The 20,754-nt window shown below is 41.0% G+C and overlaps 1 protein-coding gene across 1 annotated transcript in view; it reads right to left on the bottom strand.

The window, feature by feature from the left end:
* Nucleotides 1-20,754, bottom strand: part of LOC122931706 (collagen alpha-1(XXVI) chain-like) — an 81,909-nt gene that overhangs the window by 7,692 nt on the left and 53,463 nt on the right. The window contains exon 2 of the mRNA XM_044285775.1: nt 2,365-2,487. Within this exon, the coding sequence (XP_044141710.1) occupies nt 2,365-2,487 (123 nt within the window). The remainder of the gene's footprint in view (nt 1-2,364; nt 2,488-20,754) is intronic.

Here is a 20,754-nt window from a genome sequence, read left to right as displayed (position 1 = left end):
CTTTAACCCTGTCACGCATTTGGACGTAACTGTACGTCCAAATTGCAAGTGACTTTCTGCATTTGGACGTACAGTCACGTCCAATTTGCTTACCAGGGCTGTGACACTATAAAGCATCACAGCCCCGGAGTCTCCGCTCTCCCAGAGAGCAGAGACACCGGAGAAGTCGGCAAGGGACCAATCAAAGTGGTCCCTTGCCGGCAATCGCTCTGATTGGTTTGTCTCTGCAGACTAACCAATCAGAGCACTTCATTGAGAAAAATGACAGTTTCAGGCTGTGATCTCCACGCTGGAGATCACAGCCTGAAATCAGATACGACTGCCACCTTGCCCCCAGTGCCCCTGAAAAATGTAAGTGCCCCCCACATGTGGCTATTGCCCCCTATTGTTGCCCTCAGATGCCCCCTGCTGCCATATCCTCTCTGCCAACTGTGATGGCAGTGGCTCAGGAACTGAGCCGCTGCCATCAGCTGAAAGTGTCTGCTGTAACAAAAAAAAGTAAAAAATAAAAAAATGTATTAAAATGTTAATAAAAATAAAATAAAAATTGTCTTTTCTCATATCCATTAATTTATGTAATAAAAAATGAAATAAATAAAAAATTGCACATAAATGGTATCGCCGCATCCGTAATGACCTGATCTATAAAAGTATCATATTAATAATACCGTGCGGTGAACGCCGTAAAAAAATATTTAGAAAAAAATGACGGAATTGCTGTTTTTGCCACCTCACTTCTAAAAAATATATAAATGTTATGGAATTTAGTATATGGCGATGCAAAATAATAATTATTTTTAACACAAAAGTGATTTTATGCTGAAAAAGTAGCAAAACATAAAAAATAAATAAATTTAGTATCGCCATAACCATATCAACCCACAGATTAAAATAATCATATAATATTTACCACAAGAGGAACCCCATAAAAAATAAAAAACACTGATAGAATTGCAATTTTTGCCCACTTCACCTCCCCAAAAAATAGTATAAAAAGTGATCAAAAAGACATATGTACCCCAAAATGATACCAATAAAAACTACAGCCCGTCCCGCAAAAAAACAAGTCTCCACACAGCTACAGTGGTGAAAAAATACAAATGTTTGGGCCCTAAACTAATTTCAGCAAATTACATGTTAGAAAATCCTGATGCCGCTTTTACCCTTCTGAATGCTGCCGTGCCCCCAAACAGCGGTTTATGACCACGTATGAGGTGTTGCCGTATTCAGGAAAAAATGCATAACAAATTTTTGGGGCGCATTTTCTTCTGTTACCCTTTGTGAAAGTAAAAAATTTGGGGCTAAAGCAAATTTATATTGGAAATGAAAGTACATTTTTTATTTTCACAGACATGTGTTTCTAAATTCTATTAAATGTTTGTTGGGTCAAAGCATTCACTTCATCACTAGATTTATTCCTTGAGGGGGGTAGCTTCCAAAATGGGGTAACTTTTTGGGGATTTCTTTCTAGGGGTACCTCAGGGTCTCTTCAAATGTGACATGGCACCTGAAACCCATTCCAGCTAAATTTGCCCTCCATTAACAATATGGCGCTCCTTTCCCTCTGCACCCCGCCGTGTGCCCATAAAGCAGTTTATGACCACATATGGGTTGTTTATGTAAACTGCAGAATCAGGGTAATAATTATTGAGGTTTCTTCAGCTGCTAACCCTTGCTGTGTTACAGAAAAATTGGATTTAAATGGATAATCTGCCCCAAAAAATAAAATTTTTACATTTTCCCTCTATTTTGCTTTAATTCTCGTGGAACTCCTAAAGGGTTAATAAAGTTTGTAAAATCAGTTTTGAATAACTTGAGGGGTGTAATTTCTAAAATGGTGTCCTTCATGGGTGGTTTCTACTGTGTAAGCCCCACAAAGTGACTTCATAACTGAAATTGTCCTTTTAAAAAGTGGGCTTTAGAAATTTTCTTAAAAATAAAAAAATGTGCTTCTAAACTTCTAAGTCTTCTAACTTCCTAAATTTTTTTAATGACATTTAAAAAATGATGCCAACATAAAGTAGACATATGAAGTATCACTATCTGTCTTAAAAGCAAAGAAATTCTAATTTTGAAAATAGCGAATTTTTCCAAAATTTCTACAAATTTTGGATTTCTTTATGTATAAAGGTAAAATGTATCAACTCAAATTCACCACTATCATGAAGTACAATGTGTCATGAGAAAACAATCTCAGAATGGCTTGGATAAGTAAAAGCATTCCAACGTTATTACCACATAAAGTGACACATGTCAGATTTGAAAAATGGGGCTGCGGCATTTGGTCCAAACTGGCTGTCGCTTGAAGGGGTTAATGAAAGAGACACCATGTACTGTTGAGCATCTACTGCAAACAAGACTCACCTCACAAGATTTGTGCAGGGTCCTGGCCATCTGCAGCTCTGGTACACTCTCTGAACGACAGTATCAGATCCATTCTGAACTTGACAGGTAACTGTTTTTGTTACTGTGAACTGACACCAGTTCCTGTAAAAGAGAAAATCACAATTTATATCTTAGTTATTAATTATTAATATTAAAATTATTAAATAATATTTCTGATCTTTCTAATTCAACTTGTCATTACGCATCTGTAGATCAACAATAAAATATTCAGGGCTCCAAGAAGTTCTACATCTTGACTGTCATAAATGATTTCTGTTATTGTGGGGACATAGCATTCACGATGTATGGAGATATTTCAAATATCCTGTATACCAGGAGATCCCCATGGTCCAAATTGAAATTAGATTGTTGGTGAGTTCCATCAATGTTGTTGAGATCCAATGACAAAGCTAATAACTCTGAGCACCTTTAGACAGCTGAATCTACAGAGGTTGTCCCTCTCCCTCCCCCTCCCCCATATCCTATCATTAACCCTACATATTCTTAAATACAAATTCCCAATACTGCAGGCGGGGTTTAAGGTAGCATCAATGATTTCAAAAACACAATTATCTGACCTACAGCTTGTTCATAGCCTGCACCCTGGGTACATGTGGACTATAAGCACAAAGTTGAAATCCAACAAATATGTCTTCTCAACATCTGTCGTCGGGAGAAAGTCAGGAAGCCCCTTTATGCATTAGATGGTTGGCCAGTCCTGTGGATATTTACGTAATGTGTATGGCCAGCATTATGCATCTAGGATGGAGGATTTAGATGACATTTTGAACACCTGTCTGGTAGTCTAATGCAGTGTTCCTCAACTACCATTTCTCAGGGCCCACCTAACGGTCAGGTTTTCAGGATTTCCTTAGTATTAAGCAGGTGATATAATTAGTTTTAGTGCATCAGGACGTACTACAGTTATTCATTTTGTGTGATATTCTCAAATTATGACCGGCAGGTGGGCCCTGAAGTTGGGGACCACTGGTCTATGTGTCCAGACTCAAAACTTGAGCTTTCATGTAAGCAATTTGTGGAGAGTTTAGCATAGACAGATGTTTTACACTGTGATATCCTCTGTGCTGCTGGAGGTTGTGCCTATTTTATGATGAGGTGCAGGCCTTTGAATATTGTGCAAAGTTCATTTATTTCAGTAATGCAACTTAAAAGGTGAAATTTATATATGAGATAGACTTATTACAAAAGCAAAATATTTTAAGCCTTTATTTGTTATCATTTGGATGATTATGGCTTACAGCTTATAAAACCCCAAAGTCTCAATTTTTAAGTACCCTTTGCTCATGGGGTATGGATTAATTACCTGACTAGAGTGTGACACTTTGAGCCTAAAATATTGAACCTTTTCACAAAACTCTAATTTTAAGCTGCATTAATGCAATTCCTTTTATTTTGCATTACTGAAATAAATGGACTTTTGCACGATATTCAAATTTTTCACCTGTAAATTAGGAGCATACTCCGGCAGTCTGTGCGCCTAAACAGAAATCTACTGCAGCTTTGAGCTGCCATAGATTTCTGGCTTCATATACGCCACAAAACTGGAATAAATGCAGGCATACTGTATGTGTCAGACCCACTAGCCACGCCCCGCCTTGCCATGCTCCCTTTTTAAAAAAATTGCAAAATTTTGTTGCAGTGCCACTTAAAAAGTTGCAAACACAGGGTTTAAACTGTTTTTTTTACCGAAAAGTGGCCCAAGGTTTAACTCCTATGTAATGTAAGCATTTGTGATTTTACTGTAGTGTACATCAATTATCTATAAATATTGCATATATTATATAAGAAATATCTGTGATCTATGTTACTTTGTTTTAAAAAAAAAATCATGTTTACCTTCCTACAGCTCTGCGGAGTATTATCGGTACAACAGCCCTTTGTTAAATACATATTGATATAATTTGCATACTTACACTAGACTGAAACCTGAATTTATTGCGACCCTTCACTTCCTGAACATCTGCAATGAGTACAAGTTCTCAGATCCTGCAAATATTTCTTATAAGATTTGCTTGTCTTTCTCCTACTTGCACCACTACATCAGTCATATAGCAGAAGCAGCAATGTAACAGCGACTGCTGTGCGCCGCTGTTCCCCTGCTTACCGCCGCAGTCCCAGGCGCTGTGTTCAGCAGTGATCTGTGGCCGGTGCTTCCCATTTACCGCTGCAGTCCTGGGCTCTGTCTGTGTGGGTGCTGTTGTTCTGGGATCTGCTCCACAGTTTGATCTTAGCACTGGCCACAGCATGCTTGCTGTTTGTTTGCTGCAGCACTTCCTTAAGGGCCGGCGCACGTCACTTCCTGGGCTTTATGGGTTAGACCATGTGACCTCTCTGACATATCCTAGCCCTCCTGCGCATATATAAGTGGCTCAGCCCCCTTCCCAAATGCCTCAGTGTCAAGGTCCGTGTGTCCTGCTAAGGTTCCTGGTTTCCGCTAGTGTTCCTGACTCGTATCTGTATTTCGGGACTCTGCTACCTGTTAGATCCCTATCTGCTTGCCTTGACTCTCCTGTTGTTGACCTGGATTGCCTGACCTGTACCTGTGCCTCCTGCCCTGACCTTTTGCCTGTCTGACTACGCCTCTGCCTCATCCTTGGGTCCTGTACCTCTGGTACCTTTCTCTGGTACCTCCTGGTCGGCCTGGACCAGCTGCCTTGTGTGCCTATCAAAAGGTAGCGACCTGGTGTTCCCCTCGGGAAAGTCTATCTCCAACATCAGGGGTACCGTGAAGATCCATGGGTTCACTTAGACAACAGCCTTAGAGAAGGTACGACACGTGGCACAGTGGGTTCACACCCACTGGTTCGTGACAAGCATCAAGATCAGTTATGAAAATGAGAAGACAAAGGCTGTCCAACAAATCTATGGGCTCCATATCATCCTCGAAATGAAGTCTTGTGGTTCCATAAATGCTTTAGATACGTTACTCAAGGACATCAGGGTTTGAAAAACTATTGTAGCCTGGTGGACGCATAGTTGTGACATGATTATGTGTCTTTCATGAAGATAGCTCCACCATCAGAGTAGGGGCAACCAAAAAGTTTCACATAGGAGTATCATTTTTATTGACTTTGTTATAAAATTAAAATATATATGTATACTAGGAATTCTGTCCAGTCACCCTATGTAGACAAAGAGAAGACAGTATACACTGTAGAGCACACATAGCAGCAAGGTGTCTGTAACAGAAAATCCCTGGACATGTATGTAATTACAATGGTCACTTCCTTCTAGTGAAATGTAATCAGTTAAGCTATGCACAGCTGCAGCTGGTTTACTGGGTTATTCGCTTTATACAAGACTTATGGGAAGAACTGAGACTGAAAACTGTAGCTTATTTTACTTATGTGTGGTCACATATCTCAGGCATACTAATAAACAATAAGAGGAACAGTCCTTGTAGATCTCTATATAGCAGTCCATTGTGGTCCACATCATCCACTGGTGCACAGGAAACTATCAAAGACAAGAAACGGTGGTGGCGAAACAAAAGATATTGAATACTGGTACTAATAACTAGGTGGTACTATTCAGGGCTGGCATCATGGGTAAGTGACAGGGCATATCATTTGGTGCAGATGAAAGGGAGTCCACAAATGGCTTGGCATCCAAGGTTTGTATCTACTGTTAACTCTAATATTACTTTATATAGCGAGCTGTTCACTCTATGGTCTGTACCGTATTTGATGACTGTATGATGGTATCATTTGAGCACTATATGGTCGTATTCACATTGTGTGGTGCTGATATATTTGACCAGTGGCAGTTGGACTACTACGATTAACAGAGCATTTGATCCATGTACAGTACTAGATCGCCATCTGAAAAATCTGTAGGTACAGATTGTCTGGTGATGTAAAGTACCCATATTCATGAGATTAAAAAGTCCACCAAAGTGACTGATTTTGGAAAATTGTTTTAAAAATTAACACAAACTGCCATTTGTGACGGCAGACGGCAGATTTTTGTCTGCTGAACACATGATCAGCCAGGTTGGAAAACTTTGGTTGGTAGAAGCTACATGTGCATGGCATGACCGGCCAAATTCAGACATTCCTTTGCCATTTTACTCAGGGATCATCTTCTGTTTGGGCAGTTTAGTTTAGCGTGTTGCCAGTGGGATTGTACAAACAAATGATCCCATGGACAACCATGGACACAATGATTATCTCATCTGTATGGTAGGCTTTAAACACTATCCATCAAGTAGGCCACACCTTAAGTCATGTATGGCTTGAAATTGTTGGCTTCTAGTACCATCTTCAGCTTTTTAATTTGTCTGTACTTGGGTGTCCCTCTTTTACTGGCAGCACCTAATTAATTACAGTATATACATTCATAATTTATGACTATACTTTTTTGTGTATTTACATGTAAGTTGTCCCTTCAGCAGACGCTCTTACCTCAAAAGTCTATTGTGCTTAAAGGTAAATCCAACATTTTACACAATTTAGCTAACAGGATGTTCACTATTCTCCATACTTCTCTACTTAGGGCATGTTCACATCTATATTGCAGTTTTTCGTCGGCCAAAAAGGGTGGAAAAAGAAGGTCCTGCATAAGGGACTTTTTTAATCAGACTCCTGAACATAAACTGAACAGACCCCATTTTAGTCAATAAGGTTTCCTAAGCTACATTCGGTTCAGTTATGTGCACAGTCCGGCATTTCCATTATTTGTTGTGCTCCTCAGTCCGATCAGAACAACAGACATTACTAGCACTGGTGTAAACCTGCCATTATGGAGTAAATGATGGCTACAAAGATTTTGAATAAGGTCTACAGAAAAAAAGAGTATAAGAAATACATGAAACAACTGCTACTTTACTGAAGATTATTGACCTTGACTCTTCTTAGAATCTTTCAATGAACAGCAAAACCCAGGAAGTCAATCTGCTACAGATGTAAATATCTTGGGATTAACACATTCTCAAGTGTCACTAGAACAAATGTTTGAAGGTGGCATTCGTCTCATAAGATCCGTTTACAGAAGACATTTCAAATGCTTCAGTGGGAAACAAATTCACCCTTTAATTGCTGCATTTTTAGTTTATTAGCAACATTTCTCCAGCACCTACCCCGAGGATGTAGACAAATTGTGTCCCACCGCAGGGAATATTAAAAGCTTCTCTCCTGAGGATGGCATTTCTAAGGACTAAACCTTTTAGCTGTGTAAACAACTGTACCAAATTATCTTTTTGTTTTCACAAGGATAATGGATTGTATGTTGTAGTTGGTTGAGATCAGCATTTAGGGCACAAAACAGTAGGACTGTTTTGATAGACGGACGGATTTCCCTGCGGTTTTTGAATAAGTGCTCTTTAACTGGGGCTATCAGTTTCCATGTTATAGAGTGGAGGAATTTCAGAGACTCAAAGGTCACTGAATTCTAGTGGGAAAAGAGGCTGATCTGACTCAAGTAAATTGAACCATGCCCCAATTATATAAATAGCTTTCTTATTTTAGGGTCATTCTTGTATTATTATTTATTTTGGAATAATATAGTCCACGATGCTATACATTCGGACACATATAATCTATGTTTAGAAAGCCTTTATACACTAACATGCCCTTGAAGGGGTTGTTTAATCTGGGACTTTGACAGCATATCACTAGGATATGGCATCAAAGTCAGATAGATGTGGGTCCCACCCTTGAGACCTGCACCTATCTCCTGAAAGAGAAAGAGAGTACACCATGCATGCCTGGAGTGCTCTCCGTTCATTTATATAGGAGTTCCGGAAAAAAAAAACTGCTATTTTCAGAAGTCCTATGGAAATTATTATTATTTATTATTAAAGCGCCTTTCATTCCATAGCGCTGTACATATGATAAGGGGTATACAAACATAATACAGACAATTGCACTAAGCATGAACAAGACAAGCTACAGACTGGTACAGAAGGAGAGAGGGCCCTGCCCATGAGGCTTACAATCTACATGGTATGGAAGAAGGACACAGTAGGTGCGGGTGAGGCTGGTCATGGCGGTATAGAGGCAGCAGGGTCACTGGTTGTAGGCTTGTCTGAAGAGGTGGGTTTTCAGGTTTCTATTGAAGGATTCCACTGTAGGTGAGAGTCTGATATGTTGGGGTAGCAAGTTCCAGAGTATGGGGGATGCACGGGAGAAATCTTGGAGGCATTTAGGCATTTGTGGGAAGAGGTGATAAGAGGTGTGAGGTTTTAAGATAGCGTGTGGGAATGTATCGGGAAAGTAGCTCAGAGATGTAGGGAGGGGACAGGTTGTGGACGGCCTTGTATGTAATGAAAGGAGAGTGCATCATGCAAGTGCGCCCACCACCCAATTCACTTCTATGGGACTGAAAAACCTGAGCCAATGCTTGGCTTTTTTTAGAACTTCCATAAAAATGGAGGGAAACCATTTATACATGTCAGCTCTCCGCTCACTTAAGGGGGTCCCGTTCTGGTATCTGACATTGATAGCATATCCTAGCGATATGCCACCAATGTTTCAGATGAGACAACCCCTTTCAATTTGTTTGATATTTTTACATGGTTTTCCACCACCCTTCCCAATATTTATAGTGAAAAGGGCAAAAAGTGCAATATTAGGACCAATTTGCAAATAGTTTTTTTTCGTTAACAAATAGTTGCAATCTGTAGACATGGTGAACATCACGCACGCCTCAAAAAAAAAAAGAAAGAAAGAAACATTTAAGCATCACATTATATCCCCAGGTCACTTAAACTTCATGGATATCAATTTCTTCAGTTAGGGTGCTGGCTAGTGATAAGCGAATTTCAGTTTTGTCAGTTCGAGTTCAGGTATGTCCTGAATTGCATTATGAATTCTGTCACCGCGGACAATACTGCAATTCCATACTAAAATGCATAACGGAATGCCTTCAGAGGCATTCCGTTATGCATTACGTCATAGTAGAATTCTATGGCCACCATAACGGATCCGTCTGGTTTCTGTTATGCAGGAGTCCATGTGATAGCCAGCAGTACCCTGACTGCTGTAAGGTACAGTACCAGAATGAAAGCTTCAGAGCTATTATCAGATCTAATACTAGTGGAATGGTCCCTGGGTTTCTCTTGGTGCAGGAAAATACCTGGCTTCGATAATGAAAGCATCAATGCCAATGACTGGTACTCATGTTCTCCAGACCTGAATCCAATTGTGAACCTCTGGGACATTGTGTATTGGTGCAACTAATGTCAACAAATAGCGTTACAGGCTGTTCAGGAGCTCACTGATGCCCTGACACCGGTCTGGGACGAGATCCCCCAGGATATAATCTTCAATTTTCCATGGGACTCCTCAGATTTTGTCGAGAGTGCATGGAATTTGGAGTCTATAAACACTCCTGAAACACATAATGAGTTGCGATCATGAAATTCACCCAATCGTAACAGGTGATGTCAGCCTGTGAGAGTATGGGCAAGAAAACTGTTTTCAGATCGGCCTGATATTATATTATAGAGTTAGCAATCAGACAGGGTAGAATTTTCATTTCTGTAGCTCATGTGATTTCTTTATCTTCAGGAGAATGAGGTACAACTGGCTGAGCCTCCTGCAGAAAGCTCCTCTATTTGAGAGGACTGCCATCCCATGACCTAATCCTATATACCGTGTGTATGAATATATATACTTTTTCCTCGCTCACTCCAGGTCTAAAGAAGAGGCCAATGCTTGGGCGGGGAGGGGACAGGCCGAATGGTCCGTCTCATTCATCATTTTCTACGCCTGGTTTAGGCGTAGAAAATGGTCTAAATGTAAGACAGTAAGAAAGCTGAGTGGTTGATATGGAGCAGTTATGTAGAGGCCGCGGCTTTACATAACTTCAGAGACCCACCAACAGCGCAAGTCTAACATAAATGCTCCCCTACAGTATATTTATAGACTATATTTTCTTTTATACGTGAGTGGTTCAATGCCAATTCTTATATTTTAATTTGGTTCCTAAGATGAGCATGATTGGCGGCCTGCGCCACAGCAATATTCTTTAGCTTCTTTGTATATTCCTAAACCAATTTTGAGTTCTACATTACTTGTTTGAACTGGTAGAAATAAAGAGAAAAGAACTCAATAACTCCAGTCTGTAATGCAGATAGGCGACATGTAATTTCCCCAGGGGACATGTCAAAGTCATCTATGATCACATTAGCAGCTGTAGATATCTGCGTAATTTCCAGTTCTGGTGCCCATGGCAGTTCCCAGCTCCAGGATAACTGCTTTGTTTACAAGTAATGTAAAGCAACCAATATTATTAAACATTATTATATAATAGTGTTTTGAAGGTCCCTAAGCCCAATTCAATTAAATTACTGTACATCAAATTATCCTATAGGCTATGACCATACAGTGCTCTGCACCTTCTAAAACAATGTGTGAACATAGCATTAGTACTCTAATGCTATGGATCCCCTGGGGGATCACATAGCACAGGTTAAGAATCTAGGATTTCTGTATGGTATTCAGTGTTCCATATACATGACCAGGACGCTAAAATCAGGGTCATTTTCAGGGTAATATGCTTCTTTAACCCCTTAGCGACTAGCCTGTTTTGGGCCTTACTGACCAAGCGTTTTTCTTCCTTTTTTCATCGTTACGTACCAAGAGCTATAACTTTTTTATTTTTCCATCTATATAGCTTTATGAGGGCTTGTTTTTTGCAGGACAAGTTGTAGTTTTTAATGGCACCATTTGGGGTACACATAGCTTTATGATTAACTTTTATTAACTCTTTCTGGGAGGGAAAATACATTTTACGGCATTAATTTTTCGGTATAAATAACATAATATCTTTATTCTCTGGGTCAGTACGATTACAGTTATACCAATTACATATAGTTTTTTTTTTTTTTACATTTTACTACTTTTTTGCAATAAAACCCCTTTTTTTTTTTTAAAGAAATTTTTTTTTTTGCATTGGCGCTTCCCAAGACCCATAAGTTTTTTATTTTTCTGTCTATGGATTGTGTGAGGGCTTGATTTGTGTGGGACGACTCAAGTGGTGCTTTTTGATTCCTTGTTATTATGTTTTTTTTCAGTGGCAACTAAGAATAAATATATATTTTTTTTTTTTCAAAGTTAACCATAAGAGATAATTTACATGATATTTATGCAGTCTGGGTTGTTACGGATGCAACAAACATATGGGGAAGATTTTTTTTTGCAATTTTTTTCATTGAAAAGTGTATTTTTTTAATGGAATTTTTTTATTGAATAAATGAGTTTTTTTTAAAACTTTTTTACAACTTAATAGTCCCACAAGAGGACTATAACAGACAGCTTTTTGATTGCTTTTAAAATGCAATGCACTATCCCTATAGTGTATTGCATTTTAATGGCAATGCTATTCTGACATTGACCAGCAGGCTGCGCCAGAGAGGCACAGCCTGCTGAAAATGACTGAAGGCTGGTCTGGGGCCTACATCAGACCCCAGCAGCCTTCACACACATTGGCACCCCGCGATTGCTTTTGTGGGGTGCCGATGAGAGACAGAGGGAGTCCGCTCCCTCTGTCAGCACTTTAGATGTGGCGGGTGCGGCATGTAAAGTGTTAAACAGCCCGGTGTTAAAACACGTATGGGTGGTCACTAAGGTGTTAAACACTTTCTAAAAGGCATAAGTCTAAATAAAAATCGGTTTAGAGGGCTAAAATAACAAATAACTCACCTCAAAATAACAAATACCCCCCTGCTGATAGCTGCTTTGGTCATCTCCATCAACTCATCTCCATTTACTGTTTTAGGGTACTTTCACACCAGCGTTATTATTTCTGGTATTGAAATCCGGTAAAGGGTCTCAATACTGGAAAAAATGCATCAGTTTTGTCCTAATGCATTCTGAATGGAAAGCAATCTGTTAAGTATGCATCAAGATGTCTTCCATTCCGTCCCTTGTACGGTACTTGACCGGACAAAATACTGCAGCTTGCTGCTGTATTTTTTCCAGCCAAAGTCCCGGAACAATACCGCACTTGCCGATTCCGGCATTAATTTTCATAGAAATGTATTAATGCCGGATCCGGTACCAAGTGTTCCGGAAATTGCCAATAACTGCCTGAGGTGGGTCACCGATGCCACTGAGCCCAGTGAGTAGCTGAGTGGTCAGTCCAAGCCGTTTTCAGCATGTTGAGCCCGAGAACCTGAGAGGAGAGAAGCAGGGACCCATTTGATTCTATGTCATGTTCCTTTCTCAATTCAGATATGTAGCTGCTTTTAAAACGTTGTCCTAGAATCTCGATACATGAAAATTTTTCAGTTAGACCAAAACAAGCAACCAGCCATACAAGTGCCTTTATGTCTATCAAACATCCCTGTGTTTAGCTATTGAAATCCAAATAAAGTGGGTCTCCCTCTAACTACTATAATCTATAAAAAATAACAATTAAACTTTAAATTTTGCAGCTTTCTGTCTTTATACTTTGTGATCCCTACGACTTTGTGATCACTTTTTATTTAATATTTTTTGTGGGCGTTTACTACAAATTTACCATTTTTATTTATTTTTTTATTATGGTGTTCACTGTGCATAAGCCAAGCTCCTCGGCGCACTGAAGCCCTCATTTGCATAATGAATAAAAGTATTCTCTTGGAACGCCACAAGACAGCTATGATTTCAATCAGCAGGATCAACTTTATCAGGCACTATTACTGCTTTATTAGGGTGATCCTGCTAGATGTAAAATTGGGTGTAACTTTGACAGTTTTGTCTATGTTTAAACTAACAGTTAATTGGCTTACTTTACTTACAAAAAGTGTCTACAACTTACAAAACTTAAAACTTGCTTACAAAAAGTGTCTAAAATAAATGTTACACAAAGCATCTATAGTAGTTCTTTGGAGCAAAGTAAACAAAAATTCTGGCATAATTACAACAGCTTTGAAAAATTGTCTCAGTATTGAAAAATATCTGATGTTTTCCAGAGTTATTAATCTTTTCCCTGCCAAGGACATATGTCATACGTCCTGGCAGGGTGGCAAATCAATTACCAAGGACACACCTGGTAAATCCTTGTTACTGATGATTGGATCTCAAGATTGAGGCTCACAAAGAGCCCTTAGAAATGGGTCTCAGGGAATGTCCTATATACCTGCAGCATTGTAATTTCTAAGTTCTCTAACTCGGGATATATGGTGGCTAGAGCCTTTTGCTTTAAAGCCGAGACTGTCAGTCTCAGCTGTCATGAATCTCCAGCTGTTACACAGTCTGAGATATTCCAGCAGAAAGCAGCCTTCCACCTCTTCAGCTGGAAGAGATGTCAGATAGCTGAGGAAGAGTGGGCGGCCAGTGGGGAAGCGCTAACAGGCTGCACAGTGTAGAGACAGATTGTCTCTCCATGTGTGACTGTAAATGTCCCCAGATGGAGGGTAATATGGACTTCTGTCCATATTATCAACTCCCTTTCATCCATCAATCAGACAGCATTCTTGTTCTATTATTGTCACATATGGTGGTTCTTTTTTCCAGAAAAGGACTGTGAAGATGAGTGCTTGCGCATATAATTAGGGTTGAGTGAATCGAAATATCCAAAGTGGACTTGATCAGAATTTTAGGGAAAATTCGATTCACGCAAAGCCGAATTTCCTCGTGCTTAGTGGTAACTAATCAATTTTCCCTGAAATGGAGGTTAAAAAAAAGCATACTCACTTTATCCATTTGTGTGCAAAGAGGCAGCTGCTGCCATCTTGATTGAGGATCCCGTGTGAAATCTTGTGCGCGATGATGTATGACATCACCACGCCAGCCAGCATGGTGGATGTCATCACACACCCCATTCGATTTTGCGTGGGATCTTCAATCAAGATGGCCACAGCAGCCTATTCGCAGTCAAATGGATAAGATGAGTATATATATATTTTTTTAACACCTGAAAGTCCTAAATTTTCATCTCAGATGGTACGATCAGTGATAAACGCTGGGGTTCATTGACGGGGGTAGCGCAATCGCCGTTGTCATTGTGCCCGCTACTTACAAAGAAATGCGCTTTGTGACAAAGTAATTCGTCACAAAGCAAATTTCTTTGTGAAGTTCGGTGAGGCAGCCAAATCTAATTTTTGTAAACTTCGCTCAACACTACATATGATCAACCCTCAGCAACTAATTAGGTTGTTCATTGATGCCACGACCCAGATGTTTACCAGTGTCTGGATCACAACATCAAATATGTAGGCAACAGAACTAAAAGGAACTTTGATAAATCATGACAGCCATTGAAACTATTAAAAAAGTCTCTTAACATTTTCTTGCCATTGTTTACTTAACACGTTAACCATAGCTTTTAGTTCTGCTACATCTGTAAGTCGCAACAAACACACTACAAACACGGCAGCATTAATAAAGCTTACATCTTACTTACACTTACTCTGCAGAAGTGGTAGCTGCAAATACAGTGAAGGAGTTTAAGCATGCATGGGAAAGGCATAAGGCTATCCTTCATATAAGATAGGGCCAGGGACTATTCATAGGATTCAGATATATTGGGCAGACTAGATGGGCCAAATGGTTCTTATCTGCCGACACATTCTATGTTTCTATGTTTCTATGTTACATTTTACACTGTCCTATCCTGTCTACACTAAATCTATAAAGTAGCGATACCTGTTACACGCTGTAGTAATAGCGATAACGATTATCACTAGAGAGAAATATCTGAGTCAGAAAAGACATTTTCGCTCACCGACTGTTGCCATAATCATTTTCAATCACCATAGTTAGATTATATACTATGTAATTCCCAATACTCTTACGCAAAAAATTGGCTGGCGCTTTCCTGCATTTTTTTCCTTATTTTAACACATCCGGCATTCAGTGTACATAGGTGTGGCTTGCATGAACTCCTCACATCTTACAGTTTTTTTGTAGACTATCTTTTATTTTTCATAAGGACATGGCTAGACTATGCATTTTACTTGCAAAGTTGAATTTTTGTCCAATATTGCTAATAATCGTTGTTTGCTGCAAAGTTGCAGGATCGTGGCTGTGTGCAATAATTATAAGGATATATTTTATTTGTGGGAGGAGCTAAGCGGGGAACAGAATAGGCATGCCTACGGACTGTCCCAACCCAACTGGCTGGAGTGTGCCCGGCGCCAGTGACGAGGTAAGGCCTGAATAGTGGGCCACCTAGGAGGAGAGTATAAGAAAAGGGAAGGGAGGGAGGGGCAACAAACGGGCGCCCCCCTGCTTGGAGGAGGGGGTTTATAAAGATGCAAACAGTATACATATCACATAAATGTGGATGAGTAGCTAATAGAGCCACAAACGTCCTTTTATTTGTGCTATCGATAAGTAAATATAGTATATTATAGTGCATTTGTATTGTGCAGCAGTTGTGTGCGGTTCTGCTGCAATACCGCAGCTTTACAGAGGGACAAACGCTATTGGAACAACTAATTGCAATGTGTGTGATATACTTGTTGCCCGCAAAAAAATTGATTCAGGGCTGCGATATACCTGTTGCCCCAAATAAACAGGGTGGTGTGATATAACTGTTGTGGCAAAAAAAATAAAAAAATTGAGGGGTGTGATATACCTGCTTCCACAAAATACTGATTAAGGGGTTTGATATACCTGCTTCCACCAAATATTGATTGAGGCCTGCGATATACATGCTTCCACAAAATACTGATTAAGGGGATTGATATACCTGCTTCCACAAAATACTGACTCTGTATCTGCACCCTCCTCACTCTATGCTGTGTGCACCCCCAAAGACACCACCACCACCACTCGAGTCAGGGGAATTATTTTCCCATCCATTCCCAGACCTTACCAATGCGCAGCCATTCTTGACATCGGATGAGGAAGAGGAGGTAGCAATGGCCGCCACCCAGCGGTCTGACAACAGTACCCAGATCAGCCCAAGGAGGGAGGTCTCTGCTGTTGCTGCCTACTCCGAGATCTCAAATGTCAGTGGTGGTGAAGGTGACAATAATGATGTGTTAATGGATGTCACGTGGGTGCCCACAAGAGAGGAAGAGGAGGGGAGTTCAGAGGGAGATCTGGAGCAGCAGAGAGGGAGGAGACTACAAATGTATCTGGCGAGCTATCATCTGCAGTCTGTGCTGTCAATGAATAAGTCGCGGTAAGCCCAACACTCACCTAGGGATGACCGCCTTAAGAAGGCACCTGGCCTCCCATCACCTAGCCCAGTGTGAGCAATGCCGTGAGAACCCACAAAGCCACACTACCGACACTTCACGTCCTGCCTCTTCTCCTTCTCATCTCTCCTCCCATTTGTCCTCCACTTCCAACTTCCACCGTGCTGTCGTTGCATTCATCTGGCAGAAGGCAGGCTTCCGTGGCTCAAATGTTCGAGCGTAAAAAGTTGATGATGCCAGATAACCCTCTTGCCCAACGGCTGACCGCTGGATTGTCTGTGGTCAGATATATCTTGGCACCGACACTGTGTGCCAGAGATATATTCTGCGATGCCCTTCTGGGATAAATATTTCCTTCTTGGGACCTTCCATTGCAGTGTGCCAATGGCCACAAATTTTCTAAAGGCCTCTGAGTGCACCAATTTATATGGCAGTAGTTGGCGGGCTAGCAGTTCCGAGAAGCCAGCGGTCAGACGTTGGGCAAGGGGATTATCCAGCGTCATCATTTTTTTACGCTCGAACATTTGGGCCATGGAAGCCTGCCTTGTGCCAGATGAACGCGACGATGGCACAGTGGAAGATGGAATGGAGGACAAATGGGAGGAGAGAGGAGAAGAGGCAGGACATGGAGCGCCGGTAGTGTGGCTTTGTAGGATCTGACGGTGTTGCTCCCACTGGGCTCGGTGATCAGAGGCCAGGTGCCTTCTTAAGGCGGTCGTCCCTAGGTGAGTGTTGGTCTTACAGTGACTTATGTGTTGACAGCACAGGCTGCAGATGGCAACACTATTGTCAGCAGCTGACACATTAAAAAAAGCCCACACTGCGGAACCATGTGCTGGCGTCCTGAGAGCACAAGATGTGATCGTGCATGGTGGATGGCTTGCTCCGGATACTTTTGCAGTCTACTTTTTGCCTCCTGTGCACTACAAGTTCTGCCTGCTTCTACTCCTTATCTGCTGCTCCGTCTCTCCCTCTGAACTCCCCTCCTCTTCCTCTCTTGTGGGCACTCACGTGACATCTATCGACAAGTCATCATCGTCACCTTCACCACCACTGACATTAGAGATCTCGGAGTAGGCAGCAACAGTGGGGACCACCCTCCTTGGTCTGATCTGGGTACTGTCGTCAGACCCCTGGGAATTAAATGGCAGAATAATCCTTATTTCTTCATCTTCTTGATTTACTACATTTTGAGGGGTAAAGAACGTATTTCTATCCATCTTCCTTACCTGTTTTAAAGATCTTGTAACAGGGAATCGGCAGTGCGCTCCCTCCTCCCTCCCGCTAATAAAGAGGGAGGAGGAGTCGGCGTCGGATGTGGCCGGCGTCCTGATCTCCCTGATAACAAGGGGGTGGGGAGGACCCATTGGTGCACACTTTCTCAGCGCAGCCGGCTTCCTCCATCCCTAAGTCAACGAGCAGGGGCAGGAACGAGCGCCGACGGGTATGAGTCGGCGCTCAGGGTTTTGGCTGGGACTGACGCAGGATCACATGACGCTGGCAGTGTCACATGACCATTCAGTCTGGCCTATTTAACAGGCAACCTGCTGCCCACACGTTGCCTGTGATTGGTCTTACCACACCACTAGTGTATTCCTGCATGTGTGATTTTGTGTATTCGACCTTGGCTTGTATTTGACTCTTGATCCTGTGTTATTCCTGTGTACTAGTGAACAGTTGGATCACACTCGAAACTGAGAAGTTGTGTGGGTGTCAGGAGACGTTTCCCAGGCTGAGTTGCAATGTAGAAAAAGACTCCTGAATTCCACTTATTTGCTTTAAGTGTAGTGTTTTATTGCATAGTTGATTTTCCAGTTTACATTTGAAACGTTTTTTGGCATATAGCCTTCCTCAGAATACTGGATGAACCGCACCGCTTATGTGGTGTTTCAATATGGACTGCTGTGGTCCATTGCATGGGAGCTCTGTGGACCAGAAAGCGCTTGTGGATGTAGGCTGTTGCCCTGTTTTTTTACTTGACCTTGTGGCTTCTAGTGATGAGCAGCATAGGCAATATTCAAATTTGCGATATTTCGCCCATTTTTGGCCGAATATTCACCATAAATTGGCAAATTCGAGAATTCATGATCTCTAATCATTGTTTACTTGATTGTGAAAATCGGAAATGTAATATATTTGCGATAAATTCACGATTAGAATATTCAACACTATTCGCGAATATACAGTATAGCACTATATTCTAAACATTTGCAAATTCTCGAAGTGTCGATATTCGCGATTAAAATTGGCGATTCGAATATTCGAGACCTCAGCTTGAAGTTGACCTTGATCCTGTGTTATTCCTCTGTGCTGAATTGACCTCCTGGCTCTTGACCTCGGCTTCTATTTTGTTCTGGTTGCTGCTTATGGTTGGTTATTTGCTTATTTGGTTTCTGACCCAGCCTGGTAAGCTTACATTCCTGTGTTTGCTGTCTTTGTCTCTTGTTTTCTCCCACCCTGTTCCCTGCCTGCAGGCCCCTGCACGTACGTGAGCTAGGGACTGCCATCCAGTTGCGCACTGTCGGTTAGGATGGACCACGCAAGTAGGTAGGGATAGTGGTGTGGGTGGAGCTTAGGGCTGCACTATCCCTATTGATTCGTGACAGATGCATTAATGACCTTTTGTGGGTAGTTTTTGTTTGTAAATTCATTAGACAATTGTTTGGCTTCTTCAAACTGAATCTCTAAAGTCTATTTTCTTGAATGACCAGACCTAAAAAAAATGACCTGTTCCCTGCTAATATTTGGCGTAATTTTTTTTTTTTTTTTTTAAATCTATTAAAAACTGGCCAAGTTCATCTTCTCTATCCCAAATGAAGAAAATGTCATTGATTAAGTGGCGCCAAAGTACCAGGCCCTCCCCCAATCGGTGTTCAATGGGCGAATCTGGTACCCATGACGGTCCCGCGTGTTTGAAGGTAAAAGTTAGATTTATACCAGAAGTAGTTATGTGTGAGGATATGTCGTACACCCTCAATAGTGAATTGGATTTGTTCATTATTAAGCGTTCCATCTCTAAAAAGAGAATTGCACTAAGGTGGAAAATAAAGAGAATAAAAATAAAAACGCATTATTATCGCAGTTATTGAAAAGAGCTCTCAAATCACCACATATAGATTAATGTGATATAGATTGATGTATGGGGACAAGAAGAAAAATAATATTATAAGAAGGGAAGGAGGAATAATTTAAATTAGTACAAATAGAGACTTTAGTCCATGTTTTTGCAGTATCTTTGTACCAGTGTTCCAGATCCACTCTATCCAGTTTGTAATGGATATTGAACAATATAAAAGAACCACACAATGTTAAGTGACATATGGCTACTGAGGAAGGAGCAGTGGCTCCGAAACGCGTCTAGCGTTTTCATATGTCACTTTATGCTTGATGTCGACATCTAAGAATTTTATGCCAAGCCAACAGCTGGTGCAATTACTAACAATGTTCAAGTAAGCGCTACATTGAACAATAGAGTGTGCGCTTGGTGCGCAGCGGGAAGAACGAACACGTATTTGCAGGGAGGCACGCTGGAAGTTTGAATAGTATTACCAACGATAGCGGGGAGCAGCAAGAGTGGTAACACGATTCAGATAAGGCAGGGGTAAGTGCACAGCCCCACAGCCTATCCTGCTCCAACTCATCGTAAATCCTTGCTTTAATCCATCTCCAAGGTAAACGCTCCACCACCAATCCTCAGAGACACCCACGCCTCGTGTATCAACTAACAGGTAAGCGCTGATCTTAAGAGACTTTTAATAGAAGCGCTACCTGCAACTGTCTACTAATATATGAACAACACTCATTACTTAAGCGCTATGCCAGTGTGAGCGCTACATGTGAGCACAAACAGTGGAACATCCACCTGTGGGACATAATCTATAAAGCACTGACACTTGAAGTGTGTGGATTGGATATAACTTCCTCAATTATGTTCTAAACACCCTAATCACAGATTTTGTTTTTTGATGATACTATTTTTTGATGATATATATTTTTTATCATGTATTCTACCCTTGTTGATGCATTTTAATCATGAATTGTGATTGATACCTGTAGGTGTATGAATTGCGAACCTGCGAAGATCTATTTGTATATTTACCAAATATTGATCCTAAAACCCTTTATGAGCCAAGTATCTGGGCATGATGAGGATAAATAATGAAAACGTTATGTGAACCATTTATTTATCTATTTAGGCTCCGTTACGCTCAGTTAGGTCTCAGTTATCTGCAGAATCCGCCCTTTCCGCTCTCCGGCTCCTCACCGGAGCCGGA

Source organism: Bufo gargarizans, chromosome 3 (assembly GCF_014858855.1).
Source record: "Bufo gargarizans isolate SCDJY-AF-19 chromosome 3, ASM1485885v1, whole genome shotgun sequence".
Lineage (NCBI taxonomy): Eukaryota > Metazoa > Chordata > Amphibia > Anura > Bufonidae > Bufo > Bufo gargarizans.
Note: the sequence above shows the minus strand (reverse complement) of the source record. Positions and strands in the feature narration are given on the sequence as shown.